A 21,658-nucleotide genomic window follows, 5' to 3' on the forward strand; every position below is an offset into this window, starting at 1 on the left:
AACATGTCATTAAAGCAACACTAAAGAGTTTTTGCTCTTTGCTCCCCCTACAGGTAAGACGCGTAATTGTTCATTAGCACTGTCGTAAATACTGCAGCATAGCTGGCTCTGATTGGATTGTAGGTCTGTTGTAAAGCAAGTTTTTGTAGTTTTCACTCGAACTACAGGACCACTACCCGACGGTTGGAAACTTCTTTAGTGGGGTTTTGGCCAATAGAGGGCTGCAAAGCGAATGTGAAAGTGCCATTCACCCTGTTTTGAGTGGATGAACCACTGAAACTTTTTTGGAAACGTTATTTTAAGGTAAAAAAAAACTCTTTGGTGTTGCTTTAAAACAACACTTAACGTTCAGTTTCAAAACTGTACTACTCACCGAGTGGCTGTGGTGTTCGTTGATGATTAAAAACAAATATTTTGGCGCAATATATGATTTCAATACGTGTTATTTGCTATAGTGGAACTATTTTTTCAGATACCTCACAACCGCGTATATACTTCCGCTCTATATTTGAGTCTGAAGCGTTAGCACACTCCCGACCACTTGATGGCGACAACCACTTTGCCATACAAGTACGCTTGTCTAGCGTATAGACAGTCACAATCGAGCTCAACGTCAAACCTAAAGCTGGTCACTAAGCAATCAAATATGGGAAAAATTTCTTCTGAGAGAAACCGAGCGAAAAAACTACAACCACATGTAAACAGACCCTTTTCTGTTTCCCGGCAGGCGGAGTGATATATCAGCGAGCAATGAGTCTTCCAAGAGAAGTCAATGGACTTTACAAAATGCCAAATAAAACACGACAGAAACTGTATTTCGCAACACAACTTGTTTTTAATCATCAACGAACACCACGAACCACTCGGTGAGTAGCACAGTTTTGAAAATGAACGTTAAGTGTTGTTTTAATGACATGTTTATGCATGGTCATTGACTTCCATTCTGAAGCAGTCAAGAGACGCTTCTAAACCAGTCAAAAAGTCAAGACACGACCCATTGTCAAAATTTTAGTGTCCATCACTGTAGTTCATCCAAAACAAACCAGAAATGAGACTCAACGTGTTAAATACCGGAATTATCCTTTAATGTACCTCATGGAAAAAGGTAGGGTGGTTAATTATGTATATAGTACTTAATTTTCCCTTTCTCCCACTTTTTCATGTTACACTTTCACACAAATACTGTATAGGGCGTACTCACAATATAGACATTTATTTGTCTACTTAGAGGAACATAATCAGAATTTGAACCAGATTTCTAATAAAATTCGTACAAATGAAATGTGGTTTTCGGCTTGTGCGTGTATCGCAGGTGACCTTTTTCTCTGATCATAAGGTCAATTAATGCAAATGCTTTTCATAATAAAGCTGTCAATAATGGTAGTTTACAATCCCTTCGGCTTATACCATCCAACGTTTGTGCTTTATGAGACTCGTTCTTTATACAGGGCACATCAATCTAATACTTGTGCTTAAAAATCAGAAAACCGTTTAATGCTTTATTTTAAAGAGATATATTATATCATTATTAATATTATCATCATCATTATTCCTACAAATACATGGATTCTGGCACTTTGAAAAAGTTTTCTTTCTTTTTTTGTTAAAACCAAGAAAGCTAAAAATATCCTATGGTGAAAAAATAACGCAAAATAAAACGATTTAAGGAAAAATTTCATCACGTAAAGACACAAATAAAACTATAATGAAATCAAAAAAGAAAGAATTCTACATCCTTTACAAACACTATGGCCCAATAATTTAAGAAAATAGTGTCTCTAAAACGTTCATATTGCTTTGTACCTTCATCAGTGCCCATAAGGGAGTCAATACAGTGCTGTGAAGTCTTCCCAACGGCCAGAAGGGAACACACTCCCTCGGGCTCTGCGCTGACTTCCGTAAGGAGGTCATGAGGTTGCCAGCAGAGATCTGCTAGCGTCTTTGAGGAGAGAGAGTCTTATTATTAGCTTGTATGATCCTCGTCACAAAGTCCTTTTGATTTCTTTTGGCAGTAGAGAACAAATACAAGGTATAGTTACTATTCCCCATGGAGTATTCAACATTGTTGCATTATTACTCTCTAAGATATTATTACTATTACTATCACCATCACGGATACACCGAGTGTATCATGTGTTATGTGCGTGTCTGTGTTGGGTGCGTGATCGTGTGTAGTCAAGGTTCAGTGCTCAGAGCTTGTTTTCTCAAAAGAGAAACTTGGCAGAGTCAACAGCTTGGAGTTCGCAACACCATCTTGAGGAAGACCATCCCCTGCTCCAGCCAAATCAAAAGAGTCCTTGGATTCACTGGATGGAGCACGCCTCCTCAAGCAAGTGTCCCGGCTTGGGAGTGGGGGAGGCACTATCCCCAAAGTTGGATGGTCCAGTCCCTCAGGAGGATCCACAGAGATGCACGGGGGACTCATTTTTTTCTTGCGTGTGCGCGGAGAGGACTGTTGCTGCAGACTGTCTGCTCGCGAGACAAAACCGGAGGAGATGGAACTGCGCTGAGGACTGCTCTCCACGGACGAGCACACCTCGATGGAGTGTCGCCGTGGGTCGTCTAGCCAGGATGAGGGCCGCGGTAGCAGCAGCGCCCGTTGAGCCTGAGTGTCCACGCTGTGGTACTTCTTAAGCTGACGCCTACTCGCACCTTGATCTCCTACACCTCCATCGTCACTCCTCCCAACGAGCCCCGCCCTGATAATGCGCGATACCTCGTGGTCCACCGAGTCCATTTCCTCCTGCCTGGCGGGGGGCGGCGGAGTGTTGGCGTGCCTGGAGAAGACATTGTACTGGTCGTAGGGGTTGTGCTGCGTGTGAACGCTAGGTCGCGACGGTTTTGGAGAGGCGCCTGGTGTGGCGGGGACCAGAAAGAGTGAGGGTTGCAGTTGAGGTGGAAACTTCACAAGGGAACATGAAGGACCCTCACTGTCCGCTCCCTCTGTGCACAAAGTCTCCTGAGAGTCAGCACTCACTGCCACCTGAGGAGAGCAGGGACGGGAGGAGGTGAGGGGAGGGTAGGGGGTAACATTAGGGATTTGGACATGAAAGGATGACAGTAGTTAGTATGAGATGTTAAGGGTTTAGAAGCCGGTGGAAGGGAGGGGGAACCGTGGAGTTAGAGTGGAGTTCACCATTAGCATTGCACTCCACAAGCTCTCTGCTTCAAACGATGGTGGTGACGTTAGAAAAATAAAGACACCGCCTTCGGGCATCTGATTTGAGCGCTTTTGTAGCCTCAGTTATATTGAAAATCTGACACTTGCTTGTATCAAACGTAGGACCACAGATTAAACCTTTAACCGACAAAAATAGTTCTTAAATTGTGCTAGTATATCAAAGTTCAATAAAACTTGCTCAATAGCAGTTACACATTCGTTTTAAAGGCATAGTTCACCCAAAAATTTAAATTCTGTCATCATTTACTCATCCTCAAGTTGTTATAGATCTGTATAAATTTCTCTGTCCTGCTGAACACAAAGGAAGATATTTTGACCAACGTTTGTTACCAAACCATTTTTGAGCACCATTAAATGATTAGTCAATTTTCTTAAAATTCCAGAAAATTTACTCACCACCATGTCATTCAAAATGTTGATGTCTTTCTTTGTTTAGTCGAGAAGAAATCATGTTTTTTGAGGAAAACATTCCAGGATTTCTTTTTTTTAATAGACCCCAACACTTAACAGTTTATACTTAGTTTAAAATTGCAGTCTCAACGGAGTTTCAAATGACTCTAAACGATCCCAAACTAGGCATCAGGGTCTTATCTAGCGAAAAGATTGTCATTTTTGACAAGAAAAAATAAAAATACACTTTTAAAACACAACTTCTCGTCTTCTTCCGGTCCTGTGATGCGCCAGCGTGACCTCACGCAATTCGTCATCACGTCAAAAGGGTCACAGAGGACGTAGGCAAAACTACGCCCCAGTGTTTACAAGTGTAGAGAAAGAGGACCGTTCCGACGTTGTAGTATGTCGAATGATAATAAATTTCTTTGTGTCAGTTTATTGTTTAAAATGGTCCACAAATGTGCGTTTCATATATGTAACACGTGACCTTTCCATGGCATTACCCAATTACGTGAGGTCATGCTGGCATGTCACAGGACCGGAGATAGACGAGAAGTTGTGGTTTAAAAGTGCATATTTTTTATTTTTCTTGTCAAAAATGACCCTTATGGCTCGTTTGGGATCATTGAGAGTCCTTTAAACTGCAATTCTAAACTACATTAAAACTGTATGTGTTGGTGTCCATTAAAGTCCATTTAAATGAGAAAAATCCCGGAATGTTTTCTTCAAAAAACATAATTTCTTCTCGACTGAACAAAGAAAGACATCAACATTTTGGATGACATGGTGGTGAGTAAATTATCTGGATTTTTTTTTTTTTTTAAAGAAAATTGACTCCTTTAAGCATTGGAAATCAATGGTGCTCCTGTTTCCTGCTTGTTTATAAATATCTTCCTTTGTGTTCAGCAAAACAAAGAAATTTATAAAGATTTTTAACAACTTGAGGGTCAGTTTATTATGACAGAATTGTTATTTTTGGGTAAACTATACATTTAAAGTAACATTCCACGAACAGCAACCAGCTGAATTGAAAACATACATTCTCAGTATTTGCTGTGTTATTGTTTTCATTGCACTTTTGATTCAATTAGAAAGATTATTTATATACTGGAGAAAATGCCAAATACATCATATTTCACCTTTTGCTCTATTGCTCTTTACTAAATAGCTGTACCTTTAAACCGTAATTACATGCCATTGCTACGGGTGAAGTCACAAAGGTGAAAACTTACAATATCAATTGCACTTTCAGTAAAAAAGTATGTAATGTTGGTTTCAACAGGGCAGAGAAAGATTTACCCTACAGGCACTGTTTGGCAGACTGCACTCTGAGCCACTGGGCTACTGCAACAGACCACAAGACCCACTTCTCTTCACGGGACCAAACTCTCTCCGAACTCAATACCTCGATTTCCATTAACGGAGGGAGTCCAAGAGCAGCACCAGCCCAGTAGGAGAGAGGTGGGTGGGCGTTATGGGAGGTGCTAAACATAGACATTAAAGAAATACCTAGACCGCGCATTAGCCACTTTGGTCCTTCCCTGCGATACGTCAGCAGCGCCACCATATTAGATGTGGCAAGACTAGTTTGCCATGTTTGTTTGTTTGTTTTTAAGATAGAATGCACAATAACTTTAACGATTCTTAACTGAATTTAATTAAGTTTTATCTGTGCGGAGTACATAAATGTTTAGTCTACCAATGCTTAGAATACTTATCATTTTTTATAAGGAATCATACAAAGCATGCACTTGTCGAGTATAGATTTGGATTACGGAGGCATCCCTTATGTAATATAATTTAATGTACATGAAATAATTTAAAAAGTCCAGAAAGGGTCCCAAGCTGTCACTGGGGCAGTACCTATTAGCCTCTTATGGAACGGCTGAAATTCCACAAGGGGGCGCATTTGTTCCTCAGACGTTGCACAATAAACATGACATCCGAATATATTCATTATAAATCATGAATGAAAAGTGAGATTCGAACGAATGTCTGTTAGTGAACTTATTGTATACACTATTTATATCGTAATTCGGTCAGAAACATCAAGATTGTGAGATGAACAAATCGTTTTGGATTAAAAGGCTTGGATATTCCATTTCCTTGGACTTTTGGGGATTTATGAACAATTTGTTTTGGACAATTTCACCGAAGCGGATAAAGGAAAGATTTTGAAGGTAAGTAAATATCCTAAATCGGCGCCGCCCGGTTCAGGTAACTAACAACTAGATTACAGTTTTATGACTGCTAAATATCATATTATGCTTTCTGTGTGCGCTTAATGGAATCCCGAAAGTCTAAGCTTTACAACGATGTGCCGCATGACCCTATATTTTGAAGATTTAATGCTTTAAAGTTACAATGACGTAATGCAGCCTCACGTGCAAGGGAGGGGGTGTGCCGTGTACGGCACAGTGTTCCTTATCAGGTTAAAAGGTCCTAATATGTTCAATTCAGGTACAGACATGTATACATTTGGTACCAATATGTTAGCCTGGCTCCGCCCTCCTACGTGCTTCCGCTTATTTTTCATTTTGCTTCAGCAGTACGTCTGGGATGCCTCTATAGAGTTTTGTTTTCTCCTGCAAAAATCTGCAGGACCAATCAGCGAACAGATGGGGGTGGCTAAGAACGATGACGTTGAGGTCGTGCGTCAGTTTGAGTTGTAGTTCAGTAATGGCAGCGGAGAAAGACGTGAGAAAAGCTATTCGGTCCGTTGTTGCAAAACTGCCGAATATACACAAGTTAAAGCCGGAGCAAGAACCAGGTTTGCTAACTTTTGTTTGTCTGATTATTCTGACTTGTTGTTTCCAGACGGTTTCGGTGCATGATATACGTCACGACCACATGTTAGCGATTGGCTTTGGCAGATCCTGAGTGACTCTGGGCAGATCCAATAGTTTTAAACTTCAACAATAAACCCTCCTTAAAGGAAGTAACACTTTCCAATGGAGCCTGGCCAGACTCTCTGTACAAATGAAATGAATGTATGAGAGTATGGTTATACCAGGCTACCAATATGTACCTCTGAGGTAAGAATATGACCTCTTTAGATGCAAAGATGTACTTTTTGGAAAGGTACAGCCCTAGTGACAGCTATAGGGGCCATTTTTGGACCTTTTTATTTTGACAGTGAATCAATAGTCTGCCTCCAGTTGCCAACTAGCTCTCAAATAAGGTTAGAATGACCAATCACAACCAGAAACAACTGTTCAAGTCTTACATGTGAAAGGTAACTCCCTGAGAGTTGTTTTAAAGTGTGTGATGGTTCGTACAACATTCCTCCAGTTGCTTTAAGAGTAATGGAGAACTTGCCCCATCTATTATTGGGGCGCCATTGACGTACAATCCAGCAGCCAATGCTCGGTCTAGTTATTTCTTTATGTCTATAGCGCTAAAGATCAAGAGGAACTGTGTCAGGTTGGGAAAGTTAACCAATACAGAAAAGAGACTGAGGCTGTTGTGTGTTGAAGCTTGTGTGATTGAAACTTTGCTGCCACCTAGAGGCGTGAGACGGATTTCAACTTGCAAATTTTAAATTGAATATAAAATTAAATATGGTAACACTTTATTATGAGGTTGTATTTAGTAAATCCATTAGCTAACATAATATAAGAGCAATATAATTTTCCAGCATTCATTGTTATTTTTTTATGTAAGTTACTGCCATTGTCCATGTTAGTTCATTGTGCATTAACTAATGTTAAAAGTTTGAGCTTTTGATAAAAAAAAAGTTATTGCTGAATTTTATCTAATGCAATAACTAAAATGTATAAAAGCAAGATAATTGTAGTTTAAGTGTTAATACAAAATGTTTACATTTTAATTTATAAAATGTAAACAGTCTAATGTTATTGTGTTTACTTGTTTGGCCAACAGCTAAAGCAAAATTATGATATTGAAACTTTAGTTTGAAAGATAAAATGTACAAAAACGTTTACCTATACTAGGTATTTAAATATCTAAAATCAACAGTACAGAAAACATGCATTTGTCTTATACTTTAAAAAAATCCTGTGACAACTAGCCCCGGTCACTATTGTAAATAAGCTTTTAAACGACGCCTCAGAAAGCAGCCTATAATAACCATGTTGTTTTAATTAAACACATTAAAGGGGTTAAAAGGCATTTGTGCAAAAAATTATTGCAGACACATTCTTAAAAATGTCTATATAGATTAATACAGACATTTCTGTATAGATATTGTCAAATCAATACTCTATACTCTTTAAGTCCCCCTGATCTTTAACCTTTGGCCTTTGCAGTAGCCATGGTGAAATGCATTGGGCTGGAGAAATAGGATTTAAGAGGTTTGGGAAGAGAAAAAGGGAGAGGGTTTGAGGGATCTGTGGAGAGGGCGGGGCCCTGGGGCCAGCTGAATTAAGCACCCCACTCCGGCTCTCTCAGAAACAGGAGTATCTGTGTCTCAGGAGCAGCTCGGGGTCGGGCTTGGGTTGGACCATGCTGAGCTGCACAGGGTAAGTCACGTTAGCAGGTAAGCAGGAGAAAAGAAAGGAGAGAATGCAGGAAGGATTAAGAGCAGAAATGTACTGGCCAGAGGGAGAGATCAACAGTGCAGAGGTGTCAGACTTTATGTCAATCATATTCCTATTAGCCTCCAAATGCAATCCATAAGGTATTGGAAGGCGTGTTATGCATTACTAGGAAAGACGGGCAGAGATAAAATACAGACAAACATACAAAGCATCATTCGGCATTCAGAAAGGGACAAAAAAACGAACCCGAGCTCACCTGTCTGCGTAAGGTGCGTGAGAGAGTGTGTGCCCGACGAGGTGGAGGAATTCGCGGGATGCTCTCTGAGTCTGAGAGGCTATGAGGACTTATCGGTCGAAACAGATCCGTGGGCACAGTCAGATGCTGGGCGGGCTCTTCTGTTTGAGATTGGATCGAGCTAGTAGACCCTATGTGAACACATATGTTATTGCACTGCTATTACATGCTTATAAACCTTTATTACACTGTTTTACATTGTTTTACATGTGCCTATAAATGCACGGCACAGTCCACATTTCACTGCTGTACCTGTTTGAGCCGAGTGAGGTGAGGTTGTGTGGGTTGAATATGGCTGCACTGGCAAGTACATATAGCTGTCATTGGGCAGAGAGTGTGTGCGGCCCACTGAGGTCTTCTTGACGTACAGCAGGTGCTCATGCGCTGGCTCGTCTGATCCGTTGAGGTCCGAGGGATCTGTTGGATCTGTGGTCTGCGGGCAATAAAAAAGGTGCAGATTTGGTTGTGAGAAGGTGCTTGTGTTTGGGCCATCAGGGGGCTTTCCTTAAAGACACATGGAGATGCACACACATTGTACCTAATACATAGAGGCTGGACTGGTTAGCATGAAAGGCAAACATCACTGTTCACTAGACACAGGGAGGAGACTGATCTAGAAAGAGATTCTCATAAACCATGTTGTACCCATGTATCCATATTTGTATAATTAACCATCTATGTACTGATTTTATATTTTTAACATTTTTATACTGTTAACCACATGAGCCATGGGCATGTCATTGTTTTTTTAATTCTCTGTAGGGATCAAATAAATATAAAAATAAAGACCCTTTGAATTCAATTTACATACTGAATGACTCATATATGTTTCTAAGGAAGAATTTCATTAAAATCTAAATACAGTATTTCAGGATGAGTCATTCATATTTTTTGTTCAATTCTTCAGAAGATAAACACGCTAGCATATAGATTGCCTCAAATTCACAAAGCCACCAAACCCTACTTTTGATTTCACAGGGTCTTAAACAATTATAGTGCCATTTCCGATGTTAATTTACGATTGATTAGGGTTGGCATGGTGTTATGCACAACTTTGGGCACACATGAACAATTTCCTATCTTTCATTGTGATTTTTTTCTAAATCTAGATCTCATTCATCTGAAAAATTTGATGTTTAAATTATTTATGGATGCATGGTCATAGTTCTGAGAACCCATCAGCCTCCCCCCTTCAGAAGCAGGGCCCAAAGCCTGTACTACTGTAGCTGGCAGACATCAGAAGCCGCCCAATACCACACCCCTATGTACTTCAAAGAAGCATGGTACTAGGAAAAAACGTCACTTTTAATACAAAAAATATACAGTAACACATCAATACTTATGAAACAGAAACATGAAAAACAGAAACACATTTATATATGCAGATGTTGAATGTAGGTTGCAAACAGTCAAAAAAGAGATAAATGAACAGAATTTCAAACACATGAGAGGAAGAAAAGGGAGCTGCTAAACCCAGACAAAAAAGGAGCAGATTGACAGGCAGTAAAACTTTGCTATTAGACTGGACCATACAAACACGAGGCTGGTGAAAATGAAGAAAGAGAGAGAGAATAGTGGATGGTTAGAAGAAAGCCAGCTTCCAAATACACTCATCTCTCATCTCTGCACAAAATTTAAGATCACGAGAAATATTACAATATTTCACCATGAATGGCTTTCAAATAATCTGGAATTTGCTTTATCTTTTTTCATATCATATATTTATTGGTCAATTTTGTCCTTCGGCAAGCAGATATTTTAATGTCTTAAGGGTGGACATTTAAGAAGCATTTAAACAGATTAATTTACACTATAGAAAACACATAATTTATGAAGCGTATAAAAAACGACAACAAATCACGAATGGCAGCAAACCATAAAATATTGAAATAATTATACCAATTTTACAATTTTATACTTTGTTTCAAAACCGCAAACTTAAACCTAACTTTAAATGGTGCAGTATGATATTTTAAAGTGCCAGTCAGATCCAGTATCGAAAATTACCTTTATTGCAGTGCGTCATCAATGTCCAAGTTGTTAATAGTGATGCACCGATGTATCGGCCGCCGATATTTATCGGCCGATATTTGATGAATTTGAAATCATCGACATAATATATACCCAATAGCACGAGAAAGGCCGATACCGATTGTTTATTAATTAACTGCATAAAGAAATCCATTATATGTAAAACAATGAGTTAATGTTGTTAATAAAATAAATGCTGAATAGCAAAAACCACCTTTGAAGGTTGTCATGCTGTCTTATTATATTTGTTTTAGCTTAATTTGTGCCTCTCTTATTAGGTTGGTAAGTTGAATGTTAATTAGATTCAATCCATGTTCAGTAAAAATTATTTGATGCAGAAATTAACTAGCTTATAGACCAACTGTATAGTATTATATACAAGTGTTTAATATCGGTATCGGCATCGGCCAGAAGTTGTCTGTTTAAATCGGTATCGGTCTAAAAATATCCTATCGGTGCATCCCTAGTTGTTAACCCCAAAAAATCCACGATAAATCAAGATATTGGCTTCTAAAGTAAGGAGTTGACTTTGAACCACGTTAACAAGTCTCCGCCTATAGTCTTGCCTGCAAGAACCGGAAACCCTGACCTGCACACAGACACTTCCGCTAGTTGATGTGTTAACATTATGTCGAGAAGACACTGTGTGTTCAGCTGTAAAGGCACGTCTGTGTTGTTTTCACTACCAAATGATGAAGATGTGAAGAATCAGTGGTTAAAATTAATTTCTTAGAATGAAACCCTTGTGTTGTGTTCCCATCATTTTACCGTTGATTGCTTCTCCAATCTCCACAAGTTCAAGGCTGGATTTGCTGAACGTTTGGCCAAAAGAGATGGTTTAGTACCCACTTTATTTGGACCAACATGCGTCTACCCATAATCTTTAAGTATGATTATTACGTTGTGTTTATTTTTTCAATGTCTAGTTTACTGTAATGTTTGATCAGTAAGTCGTGCTAGCACTCGGCTAACGCATGTTGCAGTTGCACTATTGTTTAATGTTAAGCTAAGGGCCCTGTACTTTTACGTACTTGCTTACATGAGTGCAAAATGTTAGTGTCTGTCGTCGTTCTTATTACTTGGAATAATGATAAATGGGCCCCTATCTTGCAGCCAGCGCAATTGACTTTGTCAGTGACGCATGTATAATTTCGTATTTTGCACCGGCGCACAGCGGGTTTTTCCCTCCACAGACGCACGTCGGCAAACTAGGGAATGAACTTGCTCTCCCTGGGCGGTTCAGCGCAAAAAAGAGGCGTGTTGCGGCGCAAACCATCCCTGATGCTATTTTGCAGTTTCAAAAAACAATTGCGCAACTGACCAAAACAAAACTAGTCTAAAGTCAGTGGCGCGTTGCGCGTGGTTCATTATGCTATTTTAAGGGCGCATGCTTGACCATAATGTATAGCGTGCACAACGCGCACACACTTTGCTAATCTAATCTACACAGATGCAACAGTTATTTTTGCAAATCATAAATTGTTACAATAAAAAATATTAACACATGAGATAAGGGGAATCATAGTGGTGAGCATTGTGGTGATAGTTTTTATTTATTGTGTGGCTGCGTTAAAAAAATTCTCATGCAAATAACGATTAAAATATTTTCATAAGTTTGTTGTGTGGCTGTATTACGTTTATTTTATGTAAATAATAATTAAAATGTTTTGATAAGAAACCTTAATGTATATGAACTTGATTTCTAAGTGTTCTTTGGGGTTGGACCTTGCTTGCGTTTCTTGGGTCCAATTTCAAAGCCCCCAAACCCTTTCAGCGGTGAGGGTGGACGCAGCGATGTCCTCTGCTGGCGTCAGGTCCTGAGGCAGATTCACCTCCCGTTACACGGCGTGCCCGTTTTATGGTGGTAAGCTTGGGATTCCCCAGTCTCCTGACATCATTGTAGCGCTTGGCGCAAGGATGGGGATGCCAGCTGATGAGACAATTGCAGCTATTTCCTCTCACGCCTGTTTAACCGACGCTGATTTGGGCGGGTTTCTCCTATCCCCATACAAAACAACTTCTCTGTCTTTGACTGCTCTTACAAGAATGTGGGTCTCCTCGGCTGTAAACCGCTCCTGGCGTGCGCCTGGTAAATCCGTCATAATAATAGCATCCCGCCATGGAACTTGCGCCCTTGCGTTTAAAGGGAATGTTGGATAGCGTTCTGATTGGTTTATTTGACGTTACGCCCAAACCACACCTATGAATAATGAACCTACTTCAGACCAACCCCTTATTGATTTGCGCCCGGCGCAAGAGTTATTTCTCACGTCGGGAAAATAGCAACAGCGCCCAAGATCCGCCCACAAACTCACTTGCGCGTTGCGCTTCGCACTTGCGTTTCAGATCGTTAAAATAGGGCCCATGGTGTGTAATGATGTCGGTTTTAAAACTCTAATATATAATCAGTATGTCGTGCTCGCACTAGGCAACAGCATGTTGTAGTTGTTCACTATTTAGCTGTGGGTCTGGTGAGCATACATACAGTACTTGCTTACATGAGTGTAAAAATGTTTGTGTCTGTCGTCGTTCTTATTACTTGGATAAATGATAAATGATGTGTAATGATGTCAGTTTTCAAAGTTTGATATCTTATCAATAAGTCGAGCTAGCACTCGGCTAACACAGTTGCACTATTGTTTAATGTTTAGCTGTGGGCCGGGTACGTTTCCATAAATGCTTACATGAGTGTAAAAAGGTTAGAGTTTGTTGTCGATCTTATTACTTGGATTAATGATGTGTAATGATAACGTTTACTATGTCAATGCATGTTGCATTGTTGTTAAAGTCGCCATGAAACGGAAGTAGCGATTGGCTAATTTTACCAGTGGTGACGTATATCTGAGTGAAACCGGCTTCTGAAATTAAATAAGGTAGGGCTGGATTTGAATTTGTCCATTGAGATCTGATTGGATCGTTTGAAGTTGGGTTGTGTTGCTAATTGCAGCGATCTTCTTCCGGACCCCGTCCACCTGCCACAACATATAATTGGAAGTAAAGATAGATTGTTTTGAGGAGGGGAGGAGATTTGCGTTTCTGATTAAAGATTATGAGGGCACATTCATTTTTTTTTTACAATGAAGCTTACAAAAAAGTATTTTGTAAAAAATACCACAATATTCCAAAACAAATCACAGTTTTTCATTTTATTTTCATGACGACTTTAACTATGCGGAAAAAACAATCACAACTAAGTGTGTCAGTTGACCAATCAGAGCAGAGTAGCCTACCGAAAGGTTGGGTTTAGGCAGACTGAATCTTTGAACGGCTTTGCGGAATCGTTTGGGAATCTTTGAGAAATGAGGTAATATTAAATGTATATTTTGAGAACATGAGAGTGTTTTGACCTTGCATGCATTAAAACTTGTTGTTGGGGACTTTTAAACAATATTAGGAAGCTTAGACATCGGATCTGACTGGCACTTTAATTAATTTAAAAGGCCCATGTATTCAGCGTGAAGAGCGTTCGAGTGTCTTTGGAAGCGGTGTAGGGCTGAGAGGCAGGAGTGGATGATGAACATTGCTCTACTGTTAAATACATTGCACTCCTGACTGGTTAGTAAGAGGGGGTTAATATCGTCTGGGACAGAGTCATCCGTCAGAGCTAAGGACCAGGATTTTTCCGACGTCAGAGACAGAGCCTCCACTTCGGCTAGAGGAATCTAAAGAAGAAGAGACGAGCCAAGAGTGAGACGCTCAACCAGCACATGCACAGTCTGAACACACACACACACACACACACACACACACACACACACACACACACACACACACACACACACACACACACACACACACACACACACACACACACACACACACACACACAGACTTTAAGACAGGTTAGTGCAAAGGAATTAAGCTAAAATGCAAAACTTTACATGAAGGGGTCATTGTCCAGCAGTCCAGTTAGTCCCTCTACTGGTAAATGACATAACACCATCTGACTGCAAGAATCTTTTCACTGACAGCCATTTAAAAGTACTTTAAAAAAAGTGTATTTTAATGAAATCATTTTTATATTCTAGTACTCTCCTCCTCAATCTCTGTGTACTCTGATGATCTTAATGGCACAGTGGTATTGGTGTAGAGTTTTGGATTTGATTGACCATCAGAGACTGACCTGGAGCAACTTTGTGCAAAGTCGTCAAAATTAGGAACCGAGAATGAGGCCGGCTATTTCCATAAAGCCATTCCAAATACTCTACAGTACGTTTTGCAATGCTAATGTAATTTAATGAAATATTTCTCAGCGAAACAGACCAAACGAGATTTTCTTGCATAATTCAACAGCAGTCCATCTCTTTATCGACCTTTAGCTCTTTGACGACAGGCTGATGAGTCCATCGCCTAATTTGATATTTATAGTTTTCGGGACAAGACACCAAAGTCACAGTGTTTCCCCCAATGGGGAATTTAAAATACTTTTCATCACTTTTACAGGATTCGTTAATAAATACGCTCCAGCAGATGGATGTTCCTGGAGCATAACAGAGACCTCAGAAGAACCTCAGAAGTGCTAGAAATCCCAGAGATGCATAAGTGGTTTTGTAAGTGCCACACAAAAGCTTTGCTTCTATTATCTAACAGGTAAAAGTCTAATGACTTTGATCCAGACAGAGAGAGAGAAAGTAAAAGTGGGATTTAGACAGAGAAAGGATGCTGACAGAGTGTGGTGCAAGGTAAAGACGGTTAGCAGGGAAAGCCATTGACCTGTTTCTCAGTGCAGTGCTTGCTGGGAAGGGGAGGCAGAGCGTAGAAGTGGCAGACGGAGCCAGACAGGTTGTCCATGAGGCTAAGCTCTCCTTCCAGTGAGCCCTGGATCACCAGGGAAACTGAGTCAAACATTGGCCTCCGCTGTAAATCCCAGCACGCGACAGACAAATGAATGAAACAAAGACAGAGAGTGCGAGAGAGAGAGAGAGAGAGAGAGAGAGAGAGAGAGAGAGAGAGAGAGAGAGAGAGAGAGAGGGGGGGGGGGGAATGAGAGGAAATGAGAAGGATGATGTAAATTATAGCACACAGAAAAAAAACAGGAGAAAGAAGGAAAGGGAGTTTGTACACTTAGTTCAGGAAGCCACAAGGAATACTTATACGAATTACAAGTTAATAAACAATCTACTTAACATGAAATTAAATTGACCATACAGTATATACTTTACAAACAATCATGGTCTTACTGTGAACGACTAATTGATTTTTTTCTAATTAGCCACCATTTTGGCAAACTTGCATTCAGTCTTGCTCCATTATCTTATACGGCAAAAAATACATATATTTTAAATATATGCCAAATACATTTTGTAAAAAGTAATTCTTAATTTAATTTAATTTTGAGTTATAATAATTATTAAATTATAATAATTATTTAACAATTAATGATAAAAAATAATTTTGTGATATGTCATCAGTTGTGGTCTTGACCGGTCTTGAAATAAAATTCAGAGGCCTCTTCGTCTGAGACCGAGTAAAAATATGATCGATTCCGAGATGAGACCAAGACCGATCTCAAGTACTACAACACTACTAAATACAAGTTAATTTTATAAAGTATATTTTTGAAGTTGAAAAAATATTTAATTTAAATCTTTAAAAAAAAAATATGCAGGGCTAAATATATTTTTTTCTGCTTTAAAATGTATTTACTTTTAAAATATATTTCAAAATATACAAAAAATGGCCAAAGAATATTTCAGCGAATTTATTTTTTGGCCATTTTTTGTATTTTTTTAAATATATTTAAAAATATATTTTTGCCGTATAGGATGGTATGTAATTTCTGATTACTCAATACCATTTCTTCATAAATACTGTAGTACAGTATATACAAAAGTAAAATGGGTTTATATTGATATTAAAGAAATGTTGATGTTCAAGCTAAATATCTCAAATTTACTGCATAGGTGAAATAGTACTACAATTTATTACAGTATGTGGTTATCAGATGTGTTACTGTGCAATAACTTAGATATGCCAATGTTCTTGAAGCTCATTTGATAAGGCATTGTGTTAGCAGTGCTAAGGTCATGGAATCAATGGGAATGAAAAATGATTAATTAATTCATTACATTTTTATAGCGCTTTTCTGCAGCACTCGAAGCGCTTTGCATATGAAAGGGGGGATTCTTTACAACTACCACCAATGTGCAGCATCCACCTGGATGATGCGACGGCAGCCATATTGCGCTTGAGTTTGGCCAGGATGCAGGGGCACACCCCTACTCTTTTTTTGAATGACATCCTGAGTGTTTAACAACCACAGAGAGTCAGGACCTCGGTTTAACGTCTCATCCGAAGGATGGTGCTTTTTGACAGTACGGTGTCCCCGTCACTATATTGGGGTGTTAGGACCAACATAGAACATAGGGTGAGCACCCCTTGCTGGTCTCACTAACACCTCTAACATACCTACTGACTAAATGTATAGCTTGAATGCACTGTAAGTCACTTAGGATAAAAATGGCAAACTGTATTTTCATTTTGCACTACAAATGACATCCACAAGGGGTCACTAGAACTCTACTGAGATTTATGATGGCGATGAGCAAATATTAAAGACACTGGCACACTTTAGTAGAGGGCTGAAGAAATAAATAAATAATGTCAGTGTTAACTTAAAAAATGGCTGGTATTCTGGAAATAGCCAGTCTGCATTAAAAAAAAAAGGGTGGGGGGGCTGTATCACTACTTTCCCATGGCACCAGTCTGACCTCAGACCGCTGAATTTTAAGAAAAACAACATGCACATCTTTATATGACAAAAACAAAAAGTGATAAACATACTTAAAAATACATATCCTATGGCAGGCCTTTACAAGTCAAATTAATGCACTGCTTTACAGCAATAAACAGCTATAAAAGTAAAAGTTAATACAGCAATGCTATATAATAGTTTGTTACAAGTAAAAATCTATGCTGTCAATTACCACAGAATATTTTTTGTAATATTAGCTATAGAGCAAAGCACTGCATTAGTATATATGTACAAAAACTTTTATATCCAAAAACAATTATATCCAATACTGTAACTTCTATTAATACCAACTAAAGCATAATATGAAAACCAAAAGAGAATACCAGAAAGGGTCACTTTTCTGGCTCAAATAAAAAAAATTACAGAAAAATATATGCATGAATTCAACAAACCGGAATGCCTTGCCCCATAAACTTTCATTATAAACACATCAGTGTAAACACAGTGTTTGCTTGTTTGTACAAGCTTAGAGATGATGAGTCAAAGTTATCGACAGCATGTAACAGATGCTGCTAATAGGGCTAAACTTGTTTTGAACCGGAAACATTGCTTTAATACATGCATCACTGAGTCCAAGCATCTATGCAGAATATTGCAGATTTAGATAAGAAAGGTCAAGAATTTCAGGGTAGACTGAAGCAAGCTAAAATCCCTTGCTGGAAAAACTAGTTCAAGCTAGTATGTAGCTGTTTGGGAAGATTATAGATGCAGATTTCTAGCTTGTCACTGGCTGATACACCATATAAACCAGAAGAAGATAAACCTTTACCTTTTGTGGTATAATTGTAAATTTTACTAAAGTGGTACGCAGCAAATCTGTACACACTGATCTCACACCCAACATGTCGACTTACCTCTAATGGTGGCACCGAATTGAGTGGAGGATCCGGATCTGCTTTAATGTGATTTTCTGAGTCTCTGCATATGTCTGGTGGGCTGTCTGTAGGATAAACAGGTCCCGACAGGTCCTGTGAGTCCCTGGAGATCCAAGGTGACCCTCCAGGGCCACCCATGTCGCAAGGCCCCAGAGGCGAGATATGTCCCCGGGACATTCCAGCATCCACAGCCTCCAACTCCATCTCGGCTTCCAACTCGGCCTCCTCCTTGGCCTCTTTGTTGCTTTCTTCCAGGTGCTTCATGAGCACGGCGATGACCACATTGACCAGGACGAACTGAGCCGTCAGTACAAATGACACAAAGTAAATGGGTGACACGACCGTGTTGTAGCAGATGCCTTTGTCCTCAGAACAGTCTCTCAATGTGTCCTATAACAGGGCACACAGAGTACAAAAATTATGGTCGGTGGAGATGAGCAGGTCGCTAATGACACCACACAGACAGCGTGCAGAGCATTTGAAATAAAGTTGTGCGCGTCGTTGAAATTCAGCACCATGAAAGGAGAGTTGACTCTACAGTATGTCCTACCTTCATTATGCCGTTCCAGTTGTCCCCTGTGGATACACGGAACAACAGGAGGAAAGCCATGCCAAAGTTCTTGAAAGTGGCGTAACGGCCGAGACCTTCACATGGATGGAGCTCATCACATACTGAGACATAAAAGTCAGAGGTCAGATGCAGGTTGAGACATCGATGTGTAAATCTACATATTTTCAATTTATTTTAAAAGCAGATATTTAAAATTTAACCAAAAATTTAACCAAAATTTTGTTACTGATTTATCGCTTAAAGGACCAATGTGTAGAATTTAGTGGCATATAGTGGTGAGACTGTGAATTGCAACCAACGGCCTTAGGGACGTGCACAGGAATTTTTAGGGGCAGTTGCTCTGACCTAAATAAAGGGCACCCCCCCCCCCCTAAAAAAATTTTTTTAAACTCACGGCCTATATGAAAGACTGAGAATAACAGGGTCTTTATTAAAATCAGCAAACATGTTTGCCTAATGCCTACCAAACAAATTGTAGAGCAATTTGCTGCTTGTCTGCAAGCTATGATAGCTAGCTGCTATCTGTCTGATTATTTAGGCTTAAACGTGGCAAACTCAGCCTAGATTCATGAAGATTTTAACAGAGGTGGTAAGAGAGTAGCCAAAAACTTTACTGAAGTAAAAGTAGAAGTAACTAAATAAATAATTACTCAAGAAGTAGTAAAAAGTATGCAATGAAAATAATACTCAAGTAGCGAGTTACTAGTTACTCATGAAAAAATAAATCTAGATATACACGCGCAAACACACACACACACACACACACACACACAATACAGTGCCCTCCATAAGTATCAGAACTGTAAAGACAAGATTTTTCTGTTTGCTGTGGAGACCAGAAATTGGTAAGATAAATATCAGTATGTCAGAAGTTTAGAATGTCACATTTTATTAACCTTTGTTTATGTTTCAACACATACATGCTTTAACAACAAAGAACAACAGCATTAAATACTGACTTATGTGTGTTGTACACAAATGCACATGAGTGAATCAAACTGATCCTACACATTTTATGCTTTTCATGTGTGAACAATCAGGACACAGCTAAGTGACCATTAAAAAAATAATGTGACAGATTCTGTACTTTTGTCTCATGTTCATCTTTTAATGTTTAGACATTTCTTGACTCCACAACAAACAGAAGAATACTTATGTAGGGCACTTCTACAGTTTGTGTAAAACTGCAACATACACAAACAGTACAGAAAAAAGAATACAAACACAGAATAGACCAATAGACAGGCATTTCAAATTAACAAATTATCTCTAGTGTCAATGTTGATGTAGCTTAAAGCTGAAATATCAGACAAGTAAACTGACAACAGTTTTGCATATGTATAAAGTTAGAAATCTCCTAAGATGGTCTTTTATGTAAGTGTAAACTGTCAATGTCCTCAGACTCTGAGGACATTGACAGTTTACACTTACATAAAAATTATTTTAGACAAAACTCATGTTTTCTTACGTTGTGATGTCATGTGTGTTTTGTGAGAATCACTTACATCATGCATTACAGTATACAGCGAATCAGACGTCAATCATCGATGGATTTTCTTCAATCTGTGCTACAATGCTTCTGGAGGTTGCACACGTTTAACTGTGTCTGACGACGAACAGGTCGCGTGTATGTAATGGCGGGTACATGTGTGAAGTTTTGCTTTTAGTTAAAAGATTGGTAAATTCATTTCCACGTCACCCAACACTGGTTATATTCTGCGTGTTTCTACATAGGTTACGAGTAAAACAGCTTCGGACGATTCCGTTTTTGCAGCGATCTGTACGATTCATTCAAACTGATTCGCGAACCAATTTTAAACCTTTGGCCCATTCGCTTTGTAAAGAATCGACTCAAAAGACTCATTTATTTTCAACACTTTGTAAGGAATCGATTCAAACGACTCATTAATTCGCGAATGCGCCAGAAACACATGATAGCAATTTAAAAATAAAATACAAATTTCGTAATTAATTAAAATACAGTAACAAAGGAACGCTGCATAGTGTAAATGAAGTAAAAGTACAATTAATTTTTTTCCACCTCGGAAAGGCAACTTGAGTCGAGAAGGGCATATGGGCAGTTGCCCGGGCAACCTGAGCAACCCCCCTGTGCACGTCCCTGAACGGCTCAGTCCACAGCCCACCCATCCTTTACGTAAGACATAGTGAAGCTATGGTAGCCGCCACAGGACAAAAATGTCATCGTCTGAGACAACGCAGTGACAAAACTCGCTCTATTCATGAATATCAGCTGACGTCACTCACATCTCAAACTTGTCTTCCGCCATTTTGAGTACATGAAGTGGTCGCAAAAGAACTAGAAGCTATGCCTTCAATATGTTGTGAGCATCAAAATCGCTATTTTTACAACACTAAGAAGGCTCGACACAACATAATACTTTGCTCGAAGTATCACCTGTGTCTCTACACGTGAATTTGAGCATTGAGAACATTGTTTGTGTACAGTTTACTAAAAATACGTTTTTGAACAACTGACTTTGGCTGTTTTGGTGTCCGCTCCCCGCCATCTTGCCAGTCAATTGAACTTCTAGTTGAAAAAGAAGCCTCGTATGAGATTCATTCTTTCGCATTCGGAAATCGATTCTTTACGTCTGGCAAAGATGGTGAGCGGACACCATAACAGCCAAAGTCAGTTGTTCAAAACCTTTCTTTTAGTAAACTCTGTGTACACAAACAATGTTCTCAATGTTCGCATTCATGTGTAGAGATCCGGGTGATACTTCGAGCAAAGATTCATGTTGTGTCGTGCCTTCTTAGTGTTGTAAAAATAGTGGTTGTTCTGTAGCATTGGACAGCGGCTAGAAGAACACATCAGGGATCGAGTAGGCATATTTTTTTTAAAGTAGCGTTTCTTTTCATGCGAAATGTTATCTTTTGTAGCCATTTCCCGTATCCGTAAAAATCATAGACAGTAAAAGATAAGAAATCCGTAAATCGTAGCAAGCTAGCCAATGCTTGTCAGTAGCCTACTGGTACTCGGTAGGTACTCAAGATGGCGGCAGGCAACTGGAATGACGTAAAAGATACTTCTCAAAGTT

At 39.3% G+C, this 21,658-nt stretch overlaps 1 protein-coding gene across 10 annotated transcripts in view; it reads right to left on the reverse strand.

Moving 5' to 3' along the window:
- Positions 1-1,145: 1,145 nt before the first annotated feature.
- The window catches only part of cacna1g (calcium channel, voltage-dependent, T type, alpha 1G subunit), a 166,485-nt gene continuing 145,972 nt past the window's right edge, over positions 1,146-21,658 (reverse strand). For 6 of the 10 annotated variants that reach the window (XM_073815448.1, XM_073815437.1, XM_073815438.1 and 3 more), the window contains 7 exons: positions 18,579-18,700; positions 18,008-18,418; positions 15,113-15,256; positions 13,939-14,061; positions 8,621-8,801; positions 8,330-8,499; positions 1,146-2,983 (listed from right to left, as the gene is read on the reverse strand). In XM_073815448.1, the coding sequence (XP_073671549.1) occupies positions 2,183-2,983; positions 8,330-8,499; positions 8,621-8,801; positions 13,939-14,061; positions 15,113-15,256; positions 18,008-18,418; positions 18,579-18,700 (1,952 nt within the window). In that variant the 3' untranslated portion in view covers positions 1,146-2,182. Of the gene's footprint in view, positions 2,984-4,388; positions 8,047-8,329; positions 8,500-8,620; positions 8,802-13,938; positions 14,062-15,112; positions 15,257-18,007; positions 18,419-18,578; positions 18,701-21,658 lie in introns of those variants that run through there. The other 4 variants (XM_073815443.1, XM_073815441.1, XM_073815444.1 and 1 more) reach the window with 3 other exon arrangements.

This window comes from Paramisgurnus dabryanus, chromosome 1 (assembly GCF_030506205.2).
Source record: "Paramisgurnus dabryanus chromosome 1, PD_genome_1.1, whole genome shotgun sequence".
Taxonomy (NCBI): Eukaryota; Metazoa; Chordata; class Actinopteri; order Cypriniformes; family Cobitidae; genus Paramisgurnus; species Paramisgurnus dabryanus.